General features: G+C 38.8%; 1 protein-coding gene across 1 annotated transcript in view; it reads right to left on the reverse strand.

Annotated features, from left to right (window-relative positions):
- Positions 1 to 22465, reverse strand: part of EGF (epidermal growth factor) — an 84558-nt gene that overhangs the window by 44397 nt on the left and 17696 nt on the right. The window contains exons 2-7 of the mRNA XM_061192055.1: positions 17694 to 17893; positions 15461 to 15642; positions 14822 to 15049; positions 13356 to 13558; positions 1718 to 1843; positions 510 to 632 (exon numbers count right to left, since the gene is read on the reverse strand). Coding sequence (XP_061048038.1) covers positions 510 to 632; positions 1718 to 1843; positions 13356 to 13558; positions 14822 to 15049; positions 15461 to 15642; positions 17694 to 17893 — 1062 coding nt within the window. The remainder of the gene's footprint in view (positions 1 to 509; positions 633 to 1717; positions 1844 to 13355; positions 13559 to 14821; positions 15050 to 15460; positions 15643 to 17693; positions 17894 to 22465) is intronic.

The following is a 22465-nucleotide window of genomic DNA, read 5'->3' on the forward strand; positions in this document are numbered from 1 at the left end:
TATCAGTATAACACACGGAGCTTGTTTGGATACCTAGTCAAACAAATCAACTGTTGAAAACTTTTTAAGATAATTTGAAAACTGACTAGATACTTGATGTTATTAGGGAATTATTGCTAATTTTTTTAGTTGTGATAATGGTATTGTGGTTATACCTGAAAACTGACTGCGTATTAGATATTAGGGAATTCGAACTAGTTTTTTAGATGTAATAGTGTATCATGATTATGTTTTCTACATGCTCACCTTTCAGAGATATATAATGAAATATAATAAAATATGGATAAATAAACAGTAAAATATATAAATACATGCTTGTTGGAGGTTTTGATTTAACAGGTCTGGGATAGAGTCTGGTCATTCGTATTTTAAAAAACAAACCAAAATAAAACTCCAAGGTACTCCTGATGCATACTATTGATCGAGGACCACCAACCCAGATCATAGCCACCTTAGAAACATCAGTGAAAATGGAGGAAATAATGCAATAAATACTTGTTGTGACTTACGGTGACACCGTTTCCCATCAGGAAGCAGAACAAATCCTACAGGGCATGTGCAATAATAGGATCCAGGGGTGTTTTCACACCCAAGAGTACAGCCATGATTCCAAAAGGCACACTCGTTGACATCTACACCATAACAACAGTAAAACAGTCAGATGGTTATTTTTGAAAATAAATTGTAGTAGCACTAATAAGTCAGCAAAAAGTAGGGTATCTCACACCTCTATCTGCTGTAACTGACCATGGCAAGACTGTTTTTGCTACTCCAACAAAGGGTGAAAGAAATTAGTTCAATTATCATGAAAGCCATGGTTTAAACTGTCACAGTTTATACTTTCAAATACAGATTTTCATATTAAAATTACTCTTGGGATAAAGTAGTACTATTTCCCCTGAAAAGATATAGCCATTTAAGGCAAGGACCCTAGAAAGTTCTTGACAAGGGCAGGACATCCCCTGCTTTGCTCTTCAGCTTTCTCGATGCTGACAGGAGCCCTTCACCTGAATGTGGGAACATTCCCTAGCAGCTTTACTCTGGCTGAAACCCAGCCTTCCAGATCACTGTTCTATGCTATGGCTCTCGCCCACTAGTCCCACGTGAGCAGGGGACTGCAGTTAACAGGCAGATGGCAGGTTGACCTGAAGTCTCACCCCAACTAATTCCACTGAATGTACGTTGCAGCCATTGGATTCTTTTCATCGGTAACTCACTGGACGTCCCAGGAGAAAGGACACGGCATTTCTCCTTGGGTTAATTACATCGGGCCTGGAGTCTCACAATAGGACGAGCCCCAGATAACCAGCCAAGGTGCCGTTTCTCAAGATTCCTACCAAACAGTTATGTGATGAGATGTGGGAGTCACATACCCTTTGAGGATCTCATGAGAGCTACGGAACTACTCCCCTAAAAAACTTGACAATACTGACATTTTGCACACCGTCAAACCCACAGAGCTCCATAGAGTCCACTCAGATAATCCCTGCCTTATGTCAATCCCTGAGTAGCCTCTGAAAGTATCTGATCTGGGAACACAAGGTATAAAGGAGACCTGAAAGTGTTACAAGGGCTTTAAAATTGGGGAAAAAATAAAATTGCTTTTCTGGGGGAAAAAAGGAGGAAACTTGAAATTGGTTTCACATGGAGGTTCTGGATTGCCCACTGAAGACCAGCCACTGGCCCAGGTGGGCTGTGCTTGCTCACCACACATTACCTTCACAGTTCTTTCCATCTTGGCTTAAAGCATATCCCTCTGCACACATGCACACATGGGACTTAGGCTCTTGCCCACACGTGCTGTTTCTGCAGTTACCTTTCCTCAGTTTGCAGAGTTTCTGATCTGAAAGAGAAGGCGGTTAATTTGGAGTGGAGGTGTGTTTTGACAGGGGCAATGCATGATCCCCTCATGGCTCCTAAGAACTCTAATCTTCCCGTGACATCAGCAGGGGTGTTGTCTCACGGAGGTGGCACTGCTCTAGGGTCGAACATTAGCCCAGATTACTCAGCATTCCGAAGCCCATTTATTTCTCTAGTTGTATCTCTCCTACAGCAGCTCTCGGGACAGGACATACTAATTACATGGAGATGTCATTCCTTGGGTTATGAACACTAAGCACAACTTAATAGCTTTTTCTTTTTGACCTGCTTTTATCAAAAGTATTTATTTATTTAAAAAATAAATAAGGCAATAACTTTTACCGGAATCTGGAATGATTCTGACGCTGGAGTCTTTACACCACACTTTGAGAAACACTGGCCTAAAGTACTAATGGAATATCCCACTTTCACCTCAGTGGGATACGGGTTCTGTCCTCATCCTGCCTTTTACATAAAATCACTTTATCCCTTTGACTTCAGTTTCCATGAAATGAAAGTGTTGAAGTAGATATTCTCTGAGATCCTTCACTTAAAAGAAAATTATGGTTCTATACAGAATCAAATGTTTGTTGTAAATTCCTCTAAATTTATACCTCTAAATATTCTCAAACCTTAATACCTGCTTATGATATGTTAATGGAGATTCAAACTGACTTATGGAGAAAACAATTAGTGTCTAGGGTACAGGAAATTGCTCTGTTCTTCATCTAGAGCCAATGTTATTTATCTTCTTTTTTTTGTACTTTTCTACTACCTCTTCCTGTTCTTCTTTGTGTTCTTATTATCATCACCAACATCATCACAATTATATATATATATGTATATATCTTTTTCATTAATCAGTGAGCTTCTGAGGATAAAACATGTATCCCATTCACATTTATAGTCCCAATAGCACCTAATCTGGTGCCTTTTACAACACAGGGGTGCTACAAACATCTGGAATACATGCACAAAAACCTGTGATCATGAAACTCCTTTATTTGGTTTCTTCTTGAATTTCCAGTCAACCTCGGAGTTAGAACTCAAATAGATGGTCAGTATTCTTTCCACTATACCATACTGATGATGGTTTTAATGATACTTATTAACAATATACATTATTATTCAATGATGAACATAGGCAGGAAAGCAATCACTATTCGTCTCTGAATGGCTGTGCTGATGATGTGACCCAAATTCAGACACTAAACACTTAAAAGGTCATTTCAGGAAGAGGCAAAACATAGAGGATTGAGAGCTGTATTTTGTTTAATCTCCTTAATCTTCTGCTGTCCTTTAGCTTCAAATTAGGCTGAAGCTAGCACTGAGAATGCTGCTGCTGACCTCAGATAACACCCCTCCCAGAGCCCAGCAGTGGAGCCTAATTACCTTTGAGATCAAATTAAAGCTCCTTAATCATGGAGTTTAATGTCCACCACCAACTGCGCCTTCAATAACTGCCCGACTCACAAGCTCTCATGAGCTTTGCTACAGCCAAGCAAACTATAGATTTTACCTGGCGCACTTCTGAAACAACACACGTGGGATTCCGGAGCCTGCTTCTTTCCACTGATCACACCTTTCTCTCTACCTCAAATTCAGTGTCAGACTCACCTCATCAACAAAGCCTTTCTAGTCTCTTCCATTTGAACCCATTCACTTGAATCATTCTTTTAACTAAATATTTAGCACCCCCAATAGTTAAAAATTTGAATAACATTTTATAAAGCATTTACATTATCACACGTAATTTTTATAACAAGCCCTTGAGCTATGCAGAGCAATTATTGTCTTCCATTTTACAGATTAGGAAATAGTATCTTAAGGATCACATATAGGTAATAAGGGGTAGGAGTGGGACTCGAGCTCAAGTCTTCAATGACAGACCTCATCTCTTTAATGTATATAATATGTGTGTATGTGTATATGTATATACATATACTTATGTATATATATATATATAAAATATAATTATAGGTTTTTATAGAAATATATATATTTATATTATTAATATTACATATTAATATATACCATTATATACTGATACATAATAAAGTTAATATATTAACATATTAATATGCTATGCTATATACTTTATGTATAATAAAATATATAAATTATATATATATTTTTCTATAAATGTCTATGATTTTTGTTTTATTTATTTATTGTCTTTTTCATTAGTGAGTTCCCTGAATAAACGACTCCCTCACCTTCCCCAAAAAACTTCCCAAACTGTATAATATAGAAGTTTATTCTTCTTTGTTAATAGAAAATAAGAAGGAAGAAACGAGAATGGTTATTCTGTGCTATTGGAATTCCTAATTATAGTTAAAAAAAAAAAAATCACTTAGCCAGAACTTAGCTACTTGGTATCCTTACCCATCTAAACCTAAGAATCAGAAAGTAAAGAAATCGGGACTTCCCTGGCGGTCCAGTGGTTAAGACTTCTCCTTCCAATGCAGGGGGTGTGGGTTTGATCCTGGTCAGGGAGCTAAGATCCCACATGCATCAGTGGCCAAAAAACCAACACATAAAACAGAAGCAATATTGTAACAAATTCAATAAAGATTTTTAAAAATGGACCACTTAGAAAAAATCTTAAAAACAAAAAGAAAGTAAACAAATCAACAGCCTCTGAGCAGTTAAAAAATAAATGCCTTTTACTCTCAGATGCACCCCTCAGGCCCACTCAGTCTTTCCTTATTTCAGACCTATTTCTGAGGAGCTTGGCCAGTCCACAGCATGAAGATGCAAACACAAGGTGTGGAGGCCTCCGCTCCCATTGCTACCACCCCCATCCACAGTGCATTCCCCACTAGCAGGAGTGGCTACATGATTCCGATGTTCTCTCTTGCTGAACCCAGACACAGCCTCAGCCCAGCATTCCAGACCACCAAGGGTTAGTTACTGGTCATCTTTCCCACAACTAGAAGGCTTATCTCAGGGCTCCTCCTGGAGAAAGACAGCATAATCTGAGTGTGAAAATGATAATAACTGCAATGAATAAAAACATTTCAAATATTTTTTACATCCTTGAATTTATAAAGATGCTTTTTTTAAAAGAAGGTCACCTCTGGAGGATACACTAACCCTTTATTCTGAAAACAGATAAATTAAGGGAAAGATTAAATCAAGCATTTAATTTACCTTTCCTATAAAAGATGCTCCTCAGGGAAATCATGAAGCTGATGTGGAAAAGTTATTCAACTAATAAGCAGTGATAGAATTAGAATGTCATTACTTCAAACCTCTAATGAAAAAATGCCTCTAAGCAATGACAATTAATAGCTTGTAAAGCCATTACACAAAAGGCTGATAGGAAACTCTATAATGGACAGACCAGGCTGGCAACACCTGAACCACTGATGAATCTTGAACATCACAAAAAGAATGGAGACCCAGCCACTACATGCCCTCTGGCATGGTCACTAGGAAGCATGCGGTACTACCTGCAGTACCACCTATATAGTACTCTTGCAAAAAATCTGAATCTGATAAGGCTTCTAGGGTAAAACTACCAGTGTATAGGAAAAACAGAATCATGTTAAATGACACCATGGGGACAGAATCTGAAAAATCCAGAATGTGGGAAATTCTAAGGGACAAATGATCTGGGTTCCTCAACAAATGAATGGCAGGAAAAAGTCTCAGAAAATAAAGAGGCCACAGCCAGGCATATGGAAACCAGCAAGAAGCAAGAGACAACAGCAAGAAAGATAGAAAATTGATAAAGAGCCATTCCAAGTATTTAAAAGGCACTTCACATGGCAGCCATTTGGTGTCAGGGCAAACCTGCATTAAAAACCCAGCTTTGCCTCAAATCAGTCCTATTCTTGCCCCAATGACGTGTATCTTTGTAAATGTGACCCTCATCATTAAGAAAATGTCAATAACTATCTATAAATATGTTAGGAAGTACAGAAATCCATAATTTGCTAAGATTTCTGTAATAAATAACAGAGCTTTGGGTGTTTGAACTGATAATTTAAACTATATGAAAACAGAATATAAGTGTAGATGAGGATATGGAGAAATTGGAATCCTTGTGCACTGTTGGTGTAAATGTAAAATAGTACGGCCGCTGTGGAAAACAGTATAATGGGCCTTCAAAAAATTAAAAGTAAAATTACCGTATGATCCAACAATTCACTTCTGAGTATACGTTCAAAAGAATTAAAAGCAGCATCTCAAAAAGATATTTGCAGACCCATGTTTGTAGCAGGACTATTCCCAATAGCTAAAACATGGAAGCAACCCAAGTGTTTATCAAAGGATAAACAGATAAGCAAAATGTGATATATACATGCAGTGGGATATTATTCAGCCTTAAAAAGAAAAGAAATTCTGACACATGCTACAAAACAGATGTATCTTGAGGACGTTATGCTGAGTGAAATAAACCAGTCACAAAAAGAGGAATATTGTATGATTACACTTATATGAGGTCCTTAGAGTAGTAGTCAAAATCACAGAGACAGAAAGGAGAATGGTGGTTGCCAGGGGCTGAGGAGAGGCAGAAATGGAGAGTTCTCATTTAATGGGTGTAGAGTTTCAGTTTTACAAGATGATAAGATTTATGGAGATTAATGGTGGTGATGGTTGCACAAAAACTGTGAATGTACTTAATGCCACCTAACTGTACACTTAAAAATGGCTAAGATGATATATTTTATGTTATGTGTACTTTACCACAATATTTACATTTTAAGAAAAAATTATGTGAAAAAATATTCATATATCTAGGATGATTCTTTTCTAGAGGTATCAAAAAAACCAAGGTTTTACAGTAGAAACCCCAGCAATGACATAATCAAAGTGAATTAGAGTCCCACCTGGGCAGTTTTAGCTACACTAGTCACTTCCATAAGCAGGTACATTTCTAGGTGGAGACAGTTCTCCTTCAGGAACTCTCAGAATTAAAGAAATTCAGCAACATTTTTCTGCATGAAATGAATGCAAAGTATTTTAAACAGTGTTGATGACAGATGTGCTTCATTTTCCAAAGAAGACGCTTTTGAAATTCTCTTATGAGCTTAAAACTGGAATCTACATTTTAAAGAAGCACAGAAGAAAGCAAAATTGTTTGCACCTTTTACAAAAGAACATCTGTGAGCAGTAAAACTATAGTTGCAAATTCTCCAAATGTTGAGCTTGAAATAACGCCATTAACACTGTATACAAAGAAGTTCCCACACTAGCTCTGAGATTCATATACAGTCTGCCCTTTGTATCCATGAGTTCCACATCTGCATATTCAACCAACCGTGGATCAAAAATATTCTTTAAAAAAATTCCAGAAAGTTTCAAAAAACAAAATTTGAATTTGCCTTGTGCCAGAGACTGTTTACATAGTATTTACAACTATTTACATAGTATTTGTATTGTGTTAGGTATGATAAGTAATCTAGAGATGATTTAAAGTATAAGGAAGGACGTTAGGTAATATGCAAATACTACGCTATTTTATAAGGGACTAGTGCATCCTCGGATTTTGGTATTGGCCAGAGTCCGAACAAATCCCCGTGGATACTGAGGGACAACTCTAACAGTATAGGTGTCAGGGCAGCCAGAACACTGTTGCCTAATAAGTTTAATCATGACAACAAAAATGTGAGATCAAGTCTGTGTCTCTTTTCAGAGCGCCAGAGGAAGTGTGTGTGTGTGTGTGTGTGTGTGTGCTTGTGTGTGTGTGAGTGAGACAGAGAGACAAAGAGAGAGACAGAGAGAGAGAGAGATTGATTTCCTGAGTTCCTGAAGTGGAAAAAATTTTTAAAAGAGAAAAAAAATAAGGTTTGGGTCCCATAATCTGTGCAAACTGAAGCTTTTAACCACCAGCAGGCCATGGATAGACAAGAATATGCCAAATGACAGGTTATCCCAAAACAATTAAGGCAAACCCAAGATAGGAAACTATAGACAATAGTGAGAGGGTAGCTGGGGAGGCAGCATGGTGTCAGTCTGCCTGGGTTCAAATTTCAGGTCCACCCCAGTGTGACCTTGAACAAGCAATTGTGACATCTCTGAACCTCAGCTTTGTAATCTATAAAATGGTACTAACAATCACACTTAATTTGTAGGGTTGTTGTGGAGATTAAATGAGATAATGTAGGAGAAGCCCAGAGCCGATCATTCTGCACCCAGTCAACGGTCATGACTGTTATTTCTAAGAGAAATACAACCTGTGCCATTTTTCTATTTCCTACGCAGCAGCCCATGTGACTCCCAAATCTATTATTTCTAGCCCAGACCTTTTTCCTGAAACCTAGACCACTTAATGAAAAGAAAGAAGAAAAAGACTGAAGCATAAAAGAGTCTAAAAGACTCTGAAAAAGACTCTCACTAGAGTTAAGCTGCGAAGATCTGCTGCAGAGAAAACTGATTTAAAACACTGGGATTTATTCATAACTATACAAAAGGGAGCAGGCTTGCTGAAGACTGTCTGGCCAAGGGTGGGGGCTTACAACATGGAAGAAAGGCAATACGTATTCAGATATTAAATATCTTTAGAACTTGTTCCTCGTGGTATTATTTAGCAAGGAGAGGGTACCAAAGGGTGTTTTTCTCAGTTTTTTTTCTTTCCAACTGTGGTTTATTAAATGTCCTCTAGGCACTGGGAGTACAATGGAGAGTTGTATTCTGTGTCCTCATAGGACAAAGGAAGTTGAGGAAGACAGACGATTACGGCAAAACATGATAAGTGCCCTGTGACAGGGGAAATCTGCTATTTTCTGCAAATAGCTACTGAGGCTCTGAGTGAGGAGGTCAGGGAAAGTGTTCCTGAAAGAAGTGATACTGGAGCTCTTTCTCAGAGGATGAAGAGTAAGCCACTGCCGAGAATTAGAAAGAGTGCTCCCAGGGAGTTCCCTGGTGGCCTTGTGGTTAGGATTTAGGGCTTTCACTGCCATGGCCCAGGTTCAATCCCTGTTTGGGGAACTGAGAGCTGCAAGCCGTGCGGCCAAAAAAAAAAAAAAGATTGTTCCAGAACATGCCGAAAGGCTGGAGGAGAGAGCAAGCGTGCCTCCTTGGAGGAAATCAAATCTTTGAGGATGGCTGCAGCCCAGACTTTAAAGCAGAAAATGGTGAGAGTGGAAGCAGAGAAATGAACAGGGTACCCCGTGAACCGGTTAGATAAAAAGACTGGGTTTTATTATTGGCAATTGAGAGTTGACAACTGATTTTAACCCAGGAACGACATGATTGGGTTCTTCATTTTGAAGGGTTATACTCCCTGCAGCATGGAAGAGGGAGGTGGGGGACATGAATTAAGTGGAGACTAGGGATGGAGGGCTCTGAGAGGGGCCCAAGGGGTTAGATGGTAGGTAGTGGAATTGTCAGGAGCTGGAGATTGATTTCATGGCGTTGGAGTGAGAAAGAGGGAGGAAAGGGCAACTCCTAGATTTCTGCCTGTCGAGGTGGAGGTAAAATGCTACTCACCAAAGTAGGGACACTGAAGGGAGAGGAGCTGGGGAGAAGGGAGGGGAAAGTGAGTGGGTTAGTTATTTCCTTTGTTCCTGAAGCACTTGCAAGAAATCCAAGTAGAAATGCTCAGAAGGCAGATAAGCACGTGGGCCTTGAGAAGGAAACTTGTGCTGAGCCTGAATGTGTACATGCAATGTGGCCCCAGCAGGACCCTGAACCTGGAGGAAGCAGACAGCAAGAGGAGGCACAGAGTGACTACTCTCAGGAAATAGGTCAGAATCATCAGAAAACCAGCCTGATGCTGAAACTGTGGCTCTACTACCTCGACTCGGGCTCATCAATCTGCCGCATCTAACTCCTCTATAACCAGCCAATCCTAATGGACAAGCCGTGGACCAACAAGGACTTGTTTAAACTGATACATTAGTCTTCCTTGTGGAGCTCTGTGGCTTTGCCTTTGTAAGCCCCACCCTTGCCCTTGGTCTTCATCAGGGCTGCTCCCTTTTGTATATTATGAATAAATCCCCAATGTTTGAAATCACTTTTCTCTGCAGCTTAGCTCTCACTATGCCTCAGGCTCCCCCCACCCTTCATTTGTCTATATCTCAAGAAAGAGGTCTGAACTAAAAATAATATATTCAGGAGTCAAACAGGCTACTGCATAGGAAATAAAATAGAAAAATGCCACAGGTTATACGGCCCTTAGAGATTAACAGTGCGCATAACCGTCTGAGTGGTTCTGAGAAATCACTTGAGAAAAAAACAACCTACTTAACTTTATTTAACCCAGTCTGTCTAAATCATCTGACCCTAAAATGTTTCTTCCTTCCAAATAACCCTTACAGAATTAGTGTTTGGAGAACATTTTGATAAATGATAGTTTAGGCATTTTTCATGAGGTAAGTTTGTTGGTCCTCTTATTTGTATAAATACATATATTTTATAACAAAAATAATATCAACCAAGTTACATGATTTTTCTCAGCTATCTCCTCACTGAGGTAGTCTCACTACTAAATGCCTTGCAAACCAAGGTACTACTACTATTCACTCTGCCAGAAGAGCTACAATTGTAAGCCTATTCTTCAGCAGGAATTAACCAGCCTCCAGAGAAGTACATCTTTAAATGTGAAGGCTATCAGGTACTTTGAGAACCTGATGGAAGTTAGGTACCATCTCCCTGGAGGGACAATTGCATATCTTCCTCTAACATATACAATCAAGGGCTTCACAACCCTAAATCTCAGGTGAAGAATTTCTGCTGTACATGGCACTGAAACAATTTAAACCTATTTGATGATAGCCAAAGTAACCGTGCTCTTGAAATCAAAAGTCCTTTGCACTTGGACCTCATATGAAGCCCATCCTTTGATCAATAACTAAAGCCAGTATCTCCAGTGCCAACTGCCTTCTAGATTCCAGGTTTGCCTGTAGCTCTGCAGCTGGCACCATCTTTCCAATCAAATTCTATTATTTGCCACATTGTTCTATAGTGCATCATTGTAGATTTTCTCCTGAAATTCATGCTTTCAATATCCTATTTGAACTCCCCATCAAAGAGACCAAGTAATAGTGGACTCTGAAGAGCTTACCTGTTTATGGTAGAAAGAACACTAAACTGACAGACAGGAATTTTTTCCAGAATCCATCATTTACAAGGTGTGTAATCCTGGAAAAGTCACTCTATTTCTCTAGGCTTCATATTTTTCAATTATGAAATGAGTACAATAATTGAGGACCTTTCTGTATCACAATGTTGCTGTGACAAACCAATATGATAATGCCCAAGAAAATACTTTGGAAATTATGAGGTTACATATAAATGTAAGAGATAGTGATGATGATGATGATGATATCTCTAACTACTATGAATGAGACCAATAATTATTTATTCATAGAATTATAGTTGTTGGTTCTAATTTTATTGTGAGTCATCACCACTTGGACAATAAGTTGTATCTGAGCTTGAGTCAAAATTTCCCATGTAAGGTAACTGGCAGTATATCAGATTCACTGCCTTTATGTGTGGAATATGGTCACCATCTATTTTATAGTCTTGCTACTTGGTTGTTGTTCTTTAATGTTGCGCTCAAGCCACAGTTGAATTGTTTACCACAACTCTTGCTTTTTAAATTCAAATAAGTGAATTAAAAAAAATAACTTGCCTGAACAAATGCTTCATCTCTAGGAATTTGTCCTTGCAGTTTCTCATTTCTTGCATTGAATGTATAGTCATTACATAAGTTAAATTATAGTTTCTATCTAAGTTTTTTAAAGAAATAGATTAAAAGCATTTGGACTATTAGTTACCTGCCTGAGGATATAAGAAACAGCAATGTCAATTCCCCATAGATTCTAACCTCCCTTTGACAATCTCACGCCTGTTCTCTGTTCAGTCCCTACAGCTCTCTTCAGGAGCTATGTCGAGGGCAGGTACAAACCCATTTTATACACTAATTGTGGGAGGGACTCATAGTCCCTACCATGTCCCACATTATTACCAAATCCTAGTGGCATCCAACAGGTAGAAAGAAGAGAAAACAAACAATTCCATCTTTATTTTGGAAACTCATAAGGCTAGTTGCAGATGAAATTAATATATTTTAAAGCCCTCTTGAAATAAAATTTTTACATAAAGGCAGATGTTAGTGTAACATAAGTTATGTGGTATATAAGCCATATCAAGACAGCCTACCTAAAAAAAAGGTTATATGTGAAGGAATTTGTATGACTGTTAGCATAACTGACGTCATCTTGGGCCCTTACAGTTTCTCCTGTCCTTCTGCTGACCCTACCCAGGACCGTGCTGTGCAGTGAATCACTTCTCTGTCATCAAGGGCTTTGTAGGTAATAATCATAAGGACCAGGTAGGCTCTATACTCTTTTAGTCCCCAAACAATGATGAAAACCTTCCCTGACATATTCCTGGCACCCATGAGTCTAGTGACCCATTCATAAACGCTGTTTCCAAGCACGTACCCCCATACCCCAGGTTCACTATAAAATTGTCCCAGTGGCCCCTCGGCAGTGCAGAGTACAGCTGTGAATGCTTCCAGATCATTGTCTGCCCCATTCCAATCCCACCCTGTAAGTTACTCTATAATAAATCAATCCACTGATTATACGGAGCTGCCTGCCTCATTTTTCGGTCTTAAGATGCTTCCTCAGTTCAATGGGCACTTTTCGTTCCCTTCGTCCTTCAACAGAATTCAGAGAAGTCTACATTTGAAAGTAGAAATTTGGGACTATGACTAGATTCAGTTAATCCATTCATTTTACTAATTCTTTATAAATAAACAAATAACCACTGAATATAGGGTGGTTTACGTCAATCTGTCCATCCATCCATCTGTCAGATATGGTCCCTGCATGCATGGCATTTATAATCAAGTGGGAGAGAAAATCAAAAAGAAAGCCAAGTGGTATGTAATTCCACGTTTGATGAGTTCAGTGAATATCTATCGAGAGAAAGATAGGAGGTGAAGGGGCCTACTTTGCTCGGAGGACCAGAGAAGGCCTACCTGAGGACAGACAGTTAAGCTCAGAACTGAAGAGAAGTCTAGGCAGAGAGAAGAGTGACTGCAAAAACCCGAAGGTATGAAGGAGCTTGGCATGTCTGAGGAACTACAAGAAGACTTGTGTTAGAGTCCAGTGAGGGGAGGAGGAAAAGATGCTGGATCAAATTGGTCAAATATTGATAGGCCTGGTTAAATGTTAAATTTCAATCTAAATGCAAAGGAAAGCTTTTGAAAGATTTTAAGCAGGGGGGGTTAACAGATCAGATTTACTATTTAAAGGCAAGAGGAGAAAACAGAAAGATTAATTAAGTAGCTGCTACAATAGGCCAGACAAGATATTCTGGTTGTTTGGACTATGGTGGTGGCAGCTGGGGGGGCGGGGAGTGGACATTTGAGATGTATTTAGGAGGTAGAATGGAAAGGATTTGGCAGTACATTGGAAATTGAGGGTGAGGCAGTGGGAGAAATCAAGGATGACTCCTAAGTATCTATCTTGAGCAAGTAGGCAGGTGGGGACTATGCCAGACCCTGTTTGAGGTCAAAGATGACTCACCAGGTGCCCAAGGATCACCCTCTGCCTTGGGCTGTACGAGTGGATGCACTACTTTAATTCCACCAGGTGGTACAAGTGATGGACTGAGGTTAATTTTAACCATATTCTTCCCAGTGTGCTTGTTAGCTATCCAAATTGTCTTCTTTTTCCATGTTGAATAGAAAATACGATCACCAAAAAGGGACATCGCAAAAAAATTGTGCCTAAAAACAACAGGAAAAACACATAAAGAATGGCAGAACATTTCTTCTGGGCTTATTAAAGTTTCACTTCATTTCAATTTACTGTCTGAATTTTAAGCACCTACGTTTTCAACTGTTTCTCATTTAGGGTTAGAAACAGATATTAAGTTTAAATTTTTCTTTATGTAGTCATAATCTGAATTAATAGGATACGATTTTTAGCTCCAGATCCATTCTCATTCTTTTGCCTCCCAGCACATCAGTGTGGTGAAAATAAAATAGGGACGAAAACAGGAACAGGATAAGAGTGGACTTCAGGTTGTGTCAATTTTGCGCACCTAATTGCTGCCTCTTGCCACAAGCTAGAGTCAGTTGCTGGCAAGATAGAAAATCAAATGAAAGACAGATGCTTCACAAAACATATGACATAGTAATTTCAAAAAGAATAACTATAACCAGCATGTGAAAACTTATTATATGCCAAATACTCTGTTAATTATTTTTATTTGTGTTTCTTTACTTAATCTTCACAATAATCCCAAGAAATAGGTCCTATTATTATCCCCACTGTATGGCTCTCAGCATAACTGATGCCATCTTGGGCCCTTACAATTCCTCCTATCCTTCAGCTGACCTTACCCAGGACTGTACTGTGCAGTAAATAACTTCTCTGTTGTCAAGGGCTTTGTAAATAATAGATATTGTTTAATAATCATTAGGATCGGGTGGCCTCTATGCTCTCTTAGTCCCCATAAAATGATGAAGACCTTCACTGCCGTATTTCCAGCACCCACAAGACTTAGGAATAAATCTTGACTGAGGAATGCACTTCCTGTTTCCAAGCACATATCCCCATACCCTAGGTTAACTGTAAAATTGTCTCAGTGGCCCCTTGGGAGTGTGGAGTGCAGCTACAAATGCTCTGGATCGCTGCCCACCCAATCCCACCCTCTGAGAAAGTTACCCTATAATATACTGATCCATTGCTTATATGGAGCTGCTTGCCTTGTTCTTCAGTCTCAAAATACCATTTCAGTTCAGTGGGCACTTTTTCTTCCCTCCCTACTCCAACACCCACATTAAAGGAAACAGGATGAGAGAAGTCGTGTAACCTGCCCAAGTCACTCACCTAATAAATAGTAAATCTGGGACTTGAGCTCAAGTTTTTGGACTCCAAAATCTGTACTAAACCACTACACCAGTTTAGCTGACAAAAGTAAAATTCATTTATCACACAAACTTCAAATGGCAATTGTGTTATTTTATACCAAAAGCAAAACTTACTGTGTGCGATGTTTGCTAAAATGGACGGAACCTCCATCGTAATCACAGGAACAAATACGAGAATTGCTTCTTTCTCTATGGTACTGAATCCAAAAGAGCCGTTTATCAAGCACATCCAATGACACAGTTGTTATTTTCTCTGATGTCTCTAACAGAAGCTTCACTTCCACACCACCGAGATCTGCTCTGTGAAGGCTGCCCGCCACCTCTGAAGACCAAAACATAAACCTGAGGGCAAACACATCACGTAGACACACAATTGAATGTAAGGTCACTGAAATGGCTGACTTCTCTCAGTTTTTCAGTAATCCCCGGATGTCTGCACAGGACGAGTTTGACTATTTTGAATGAAAATTCAATTCAACAAATATTTATTGCCGTTATGGCAATTCCGTGTGATTTCAAGTTAGAAGGAGAATTACGTTTCTCTAGCAGGAAACCATGGTAGCCAAGAGTGCTACTGGTAGAGCGAGCCTGCCTTAGTTCAAACCCAGGCAAACGCCCTATTGAAAATGGTGTTTGTGCATTGTAAAAGAGAGTTTGGTCTCAATCAGGAGGTCTCTTTAAGTCAAAATGTTATGATTCCATGAATTTCAGATTTTGAAATATATTTCAAAGTCCAAAACCAGCAGAATTTACCTTTCTACTGGATCAACTGCTATATTTGCAGGATATTTTAAGGCGCTTAAGAGAACACGGGAATTGTTTCCTTTCATATCTGTTACTGTAATGATTCCTTCCTGTTGATTTGACCAAATAAGTTCTTCATTGATCCAATTTATTGCCATTCCTGAAACATTTTTCTCTATCTCGCATATTTTCTGTAAAATCAAATTTTAAAATTGTTATTAATATTTCCCCATTCACAGCAAAATTGTTTTTATTGTTATGTATCAAAGTTTATTCTTTTAAGTTCTTGTCATTTTTGTGCATTCCCAAAATTTAAATGATAAACTAGTCATAGATACCATGCCATTATTCAGATGCAGCAATATTCATCCTCCCATGTGAATATTTCTGGGCATAGTATTTATATCACAGCTTTGAGACGAAAATTTATTCTATATTTATTGAAATTAGGCAATCAGCCATAAAGTATTAATAATTTCAACTATAGTAACAGTGGAATTTCCATGCTACCTTAAGGTTAGTTTATTCAATTCCATTTGCTAATGGAATTTTCCAGGTTCTCACCTGAACCCAATTCCAAGCTTTGCTAAATTCTGGCAAGATTCCCTTGGAGTTTGTGCATAGGGGCATTAAGTAGATTAATTTCTTCTTCCCCCTCTTCCTCCGTTTATAAAGGGACCTTCCAGGTCCCTCCCTTTCTAAAAGTCCTCAGTGCCTTCAGGCTCTGTCCCCAGGATCTGAATAGCAGGGCTTTTCTTTATGCTCTCTCGTGATAAAAACAACTTAACCAAACCTCAGTTATCTCCTAGTTCCAGCATGTGCAGGTAAACCGGTCCTCTAGGTGCGTGGAGGGTGAGAGATTGGAGGAAGCCCTGATTTGTACCATGGCAGATTTCTGTGGTGGAAATATTCCCACAGTCACTGATTTTCAGCTACCAACGTGAAATCAGCAAATACAGAGTTGGGCAGAAATCAGTCTCAGGAGTCTGTGCTATTCCTACATCCCATACAAAGTAATCTAGCCAATCCATTTAACTAATTGCTAAGATATTAGTTCACCCTGGTAAATTGTTTGCCTTTTAATGGTTGTCCTTTATAAACAATGTTTTAACCCAAAGCAGGGACTAATACTAGTGGATTTTAGGCTTCAGGCCAATCCTTTCTTAATGACTTGCCACAAATTCCACAACTATTTAATGCTTTTTCCTGTTCTCTGACAGGAAACCCTCCAAATTCTTAAACTCAAGATTTTGAAACTAGTCTACAGATGGCTGGAGAGTAATGAGTAGCCATCTTTGTTAAAAGTGAGATTAGTAAGTATTAGAGATGTGATAAAACAGATTAGTGCCTAATTGAAGGCTTTAAGAATAATTGGAGGGAGAAAGTTGTGTTTAAAAAAAAAAAACAAAACCCCAAAACAAACACCAGGCACTTTGTGTTGGGAATAAATGCTTAAGGTTTCTCTGGCCACCTGCTCTCTGTAATACATCTCCCAGGAGAGACCATTCCTGCTGGGACTCATTTAAGGGTTCTACTAATTAAGAAGAAAGATAAAAGATCTTTTGTATGTGATTGAAGCAAAATATTTTATATCTATCACCTGCTTTATTATTTTTTTTCCAGAGTGTGAACACCTTGAGGATAAAAAGAAAAAAGATTTTCTTCCTAAATATTAGGTGCAAAAACCCATGACAGAGATTTTAAACAGATGAGACAGGGTTTCTCAACCTCAGCACAATTGACATGCAGGGCCTGGTAATTCTTTGCTGTGGGGGACTGTCCTACATATTGTAGGATGATTAGCAGCATCCCTGGCCTCTAGCACATCTTCTCTTCTCCCCAGTCCAGTTGTGACAATCAAAAATATTTCTTGACATTGCCAAATGTCCCCTGAGGGGCAAAATTGCCACCAGCTGAGAACCACTGGAGTAGAAAATAATCATGTAAATAATCTGTTTTAACCATAAAATGGTGATCTGGCTTAATAAACTTACATCTTTTCAAAATTACATTGAAATCCTCACTTTCTCCTTTTGGGGACTTCTGAATATCAGTGCCACATGCATGGGCTTGTTCAGTAACATGATACCACAGATGCAGATTAAATAAATACCTACATATGCCAGACGCATATTTGCAATGTAATGTAGTTTTCATTTATCTATATGTTATGAATTTGCTATATCATATTTGACAGCCTGTTAAAAAAATCCCTCAAATGCCATGGGAAATGGTACTTTACCTCTTGCCTTGTCCCATTCAGAAAAACTCTTTGCAAAAGTTGTCTTTCTAGATCGACCCAATAGATTCTTTCTTCACTGTAATGAAAATCCATGATCATGGATATGCCAGCATCTGCCACCAATTGCTCATGATTAGTTCCTTCTAAGTCAATCCTAAAGATCCTGTTTCCATGGGAGAAAATTAAGAAGGGTGCAGGACCTGCATGGGAAGAAAGAAACCAAACAGTATGTTTTCAATGATATTTTATCTGATTAAGACAAAATACTTCCCCATGACAAACAGCACAAGCAGAATTAATTTTTTAATTTTTTTGGTTGTGCCGCATGGTACGGCATGTAGGATCTTATTTCCCCAACCAGGTATCGAACCCGTGCCCGCTGTTTTGGAAGTTTGGAGTCTTAACCACTGGACTGCCAGAGAAGTCCCCACAATTAATTTTTTAAGTCCTGCTTTTATATTTTAAATAATTACCATTGTTTAGATAATAAAGACTTCCTGTAGATGTTCACAATTAACTTTGTAAATCATTTTCTCCACAAATTGATTGTAAGAAATGAACATTGCCAAATTATGAAAAAAGAAATATTTGAAGAGAAAGACACTTTCTAGCTTAATAATGTTATTTTTATGTTCAAAAAGAAACTACCTACTGTATTCTATTGTAAAGAGGGTCTGTATGAATGTCAAATTTCATTATGTAAATTGGAAATAAAATTTCAGATATTACCGTTTTGGAAATGGATCTCCCTCCTCTAGTCTTACCTTATGAACAGAGCATCCAGGTTACTGACAAAGAAGAACATAGTGAAACCTAGAGGTCTTGAGCGGAATCAGGAAAAATTGAAATGCTGTCCATGAAAGCTTTGAAATATTTTGTCCCTGTTAAAATTGCCACATAAAATTTATGACTCCCAGTTAAATTTGAATTGCATGTATATTGCATGGGACATCCTTTACCCTAAAAAATTATTCACTGTTTACCTGAAATTCAAAATTCAAGTAACTGAGTGCCCTAAACTTTTATTTGCCAAATCTGAGTAGTGGACCTCAGTGGATCTCTCGATTCCTACAAGGCCTTGCCCTGTATCCTAACCCTATGCCTGGGGTCCCGTCCTGTTCCAGGTGATGACCATCTACCCACTCAGACTCCCAAGTACTCAACACCTGCTTGGGAACCTGATACCTCTCTTTGGAAATCTCAGCAGAAATCATTGGCCGACTCCACATAGAGCTTGCCTCCAATGCTCCAAGACGATGTCAGGGGACCGTGTCATACTCTGCAGCCACGGTTAGCAAGGGTTAGTTTCCTTGGTCTTTCCTGACTGAGGATGAGGAGGCTTCTGCCATTCTGCCTTTAGATAACTATACCAGTTAACCACTGGGATGAGTGGGGAATTGGAGAAGAATTCTAACATATTCTCACTGCCCTGCTGGGCTGACTCCATTCTGTTTTAATATTAAACCTTAATAACTTAATGTGACATCATAAATGTGTTTACTGTTCTAAGGATTTCAAATGATGATGAATTAACATCCTCTTACTTGGGGATTATGTTCTAGAGTCAGAAACATTAGCTCCACTTTAGAGAATATATTGGAATAGAGATACAAGAGAAGGGAGGAGTGTAAGATCGTGAGAGTTTTGAAATAGGTGTCTGCATAAATGTCTAAGAGAATTGGCTCAAATCACTCTTCCCATATCTTTTCCACAGCACAAGACCCCTGGCAGAGATGTGTAGGACAGCCCATTCTCCACTGCCATTCTAGCTGTAGAATCGGAGGTATCACAGGAGAAATGGAAAGGGCATTAAACTGAGAGCCAGGAGGCCTGGTTTCCAGCCCCGGCTCACTAGTTTCTCTGGACATCTCACAGGACCTCCCCAGCCCATATCAGAGGACTACCGGGGAAAGAAAATGAAATTATAGATATGAAACTATTTCATTATTTGTGAAGCACTACACAAATATGGTTTGCCATTACTTATTCCCACAACCAAGGTCTCACTACGTAGGGTTGTACCACTGTTCAGGTTTGAACCCGTAGACTAGAATGTCACTATAACTCATTTCTCTTATAGCAATGTATCACGGAGAAAAGGAAGGCATAGGAAAAGACACCCTAAATAGACAGCTACTAATCTGTGGGCCACAGATTGCTGCAGGCCTGTGGATTTGTTGCCAGGAGTCCTCTCTTTGAAATGTGTATCATGCATCCTGTGTAAACTGAATAGATGTGTCAGTACATGTTATTAATTTTCTAATGCATTGATATATTGATGAGATCGATAAAACATTTGATTCATTCCAAAGTACTACTAAACAGGTTTCCAGATAAAAAAAGGAGAAAGGAAAAGCACTCTAAACATTTTAGACAGAACACAGCATAATGCTTTGTACATAGTAAGTACTCAAAATTTTTTCCTAAATCAATAAATTAATGAAGAAATAATTGTATTTTTTAATTTGTCTGGGCTTTTTACCAGTATGAATGAAGACATAGACACTAGCAGATCTATCAAATTAATAAAAGCAGAATCTATCCTATGGTAGTTATTTTACTAACAACAACAATAATAATAATAACAAACTTTCACATCCTGGTCTCATTTATCCTTAATATAACACCACGGGCTAGATAGGCCAGATATTACAGTCAATGAATCAAAGAGAAAAAATAAATCTGAAAAACACTTAGATCCATAAAACACAGAACATAGCATTAACATCAATAGCTCTTCAAAAAACAAATATTTATGAAAATACTAAGTATGAATAATGAATAAATTTTATCTTCAGATTTTTCTCATTCATGGGTGAATCCTAGCATCCAGTGTTTTATCATAGCTCTCAGAACTAGAAGACCCTAGACATTACCTAGTTCAGTGTTTCCCAAAACTGTTTGTTCAAAACAATCACATAGGGTGCTCTGTGCGTGCACGCGTGTGTGTGTGTGTGTGTGTGTGTGTATCTTTTGCAGATCCCTTCCCTGGAAATTCCATTTCAGTAAGGCCGGGCTGAGGACTAGGAATCTGTTTTTTGAACAGACAATCCAGGTGATTCTTATATCTTGGTGAATTTGGAAATCGTAGATCTAGTTCAGATGAGGAAATTCAGCGACGCTTCCCAGAGTCCCACCTACAGTTGATGGTGGAGCTGGAACTAGAACACATGTACTATCCTCCCAATGCAGTACTCTTTCCTGCATTGCTCTGGGTTATGTGTCAAGACATTACAATCTTCATTTTACTTCTGTAACAGATTTTTATTCCACCTCCCTCAAAACACCATTCCTACATTGTCAGCATCATTTTGTGTAAACCAGGGCCTGGGATGAGTATTTGTGAAAATGAATTGTAATATGATTTAAAAGAAAGTTAAAGACTTTGAGAATTAGGCCTGGTGAAATAGTCATTAGACTGTAGGACACTGGAAATGATAAATAAGTTAGTGTTTTTTCAAACCTGTCAAAGACTCTATAAACACTGGTGTGTGGTACAATCTGTGGATTTGTCAGCAGGGTGTGTATGTTTGAACAGCTAAACTTTCCCATGTCAAAACCCGCAGCATTTATTTTGGGTGCAGTTCAGTGAGAAGGAAGTACATAGAAAATCAAACATCATGTCTAAGGAATACAAACCCAAAGACAGCAAACAGGTCACAGCAAATCAATTGGAACCTCTGACTTCTCAACCTGGGGATTAGTAGGGGATCTTCAGGAATTAGAAAGGAGTCCAGAGTGTTTGGAGCACATTGAAGATCTGGGGCCTCCATAGCACAGAGATCAATTATAAAGAGCAGTTTTTGATTGAAAGGGGTGGGGATGTGGGTGGCAGAAACAGAATATTTCACAACCATCACCCCTTCATCTGCTCTGAGTCTGGAGGAGCAGCCCCACCCAGGTAAATGAGAAGAGAAATTGACTGTCTTCTTTGGGCCTTGGGGGCAAAAGCTCGTGGGACCTGGTTAACACATCAAGGATACTGGCAAGCATGTTAGCAAGACATGCCAACACTTAGTCTTCTCAGGCCAACAATGCCACCTGCCCTCACTGCCACAGGTTTCCTGCTCTAAATCTGAAGGCAGACTGAAGAAGGCTCACAGGACAAAAGAGAAAATGGAACTCTAGACTTTCAGGATTCAATGACACTATGAGAAAAGAATGCAGATTTAAACTGACGGGCCTGATGTAAGAAAGCCTGACACCTCCTCACCTGCTCCTACCTAAGCCCCTGATAGGAGTCATTTATTCCTACCTCCCAAGGGGATGACTTGAATAATATCTGGGTTTTATGAAGTGCAGAAAGTTTTATTTCACTCTAAAAGACTATCCTCATCTTCTTTTTTTCAATTCCTTTTCCTTTTCCTAAAAGGGCACACATTTACTTTTTGAGCAATCACAGCTTTCTTCTCAGCTTACTCATTAGGGTCAAAATTCAGGACAGGTGAGATAGAAGCCAGGTGACTCAGAAATAATACATTGAATACAAACAGCTTATACAACTCAATAACAAAAAAACAACCCAATCAAAAAATGGGCAGAAGATCTAAATAGACATTTTCCAAAAAAGACATATAGATGACAAAAAAGCACACGAAAAATGCTCAACATCACTAATTATTAGAGAAATGCAAATAAAAACTACAATGAGGTATCACCTCACACGGGTCAGAATGGCCATCATCAAAAAATCTACAAATAATAAATGCTGGAGAGGGTGTGGAGAAAAGGGAACCCTCTTGCACTGTTGGTGGGAATGTAAATTGATACAG

Source organism: Eubalaena glacialis, chromosome 5 (genome assembly GCF_028564815.1).
Source record: "Eubalaena glacialis isolate mEubGla1 chromosome 5, mEubGla1.1.hap2.+ XY, whole genome shotgun sequence".
Taxonomy (NCBI): Eukaryota; Metazoa; Chordata; class Mammalia; order Artiodactyla; family Balaenidae; genus Eubalaena; species Eubalaena glacialis.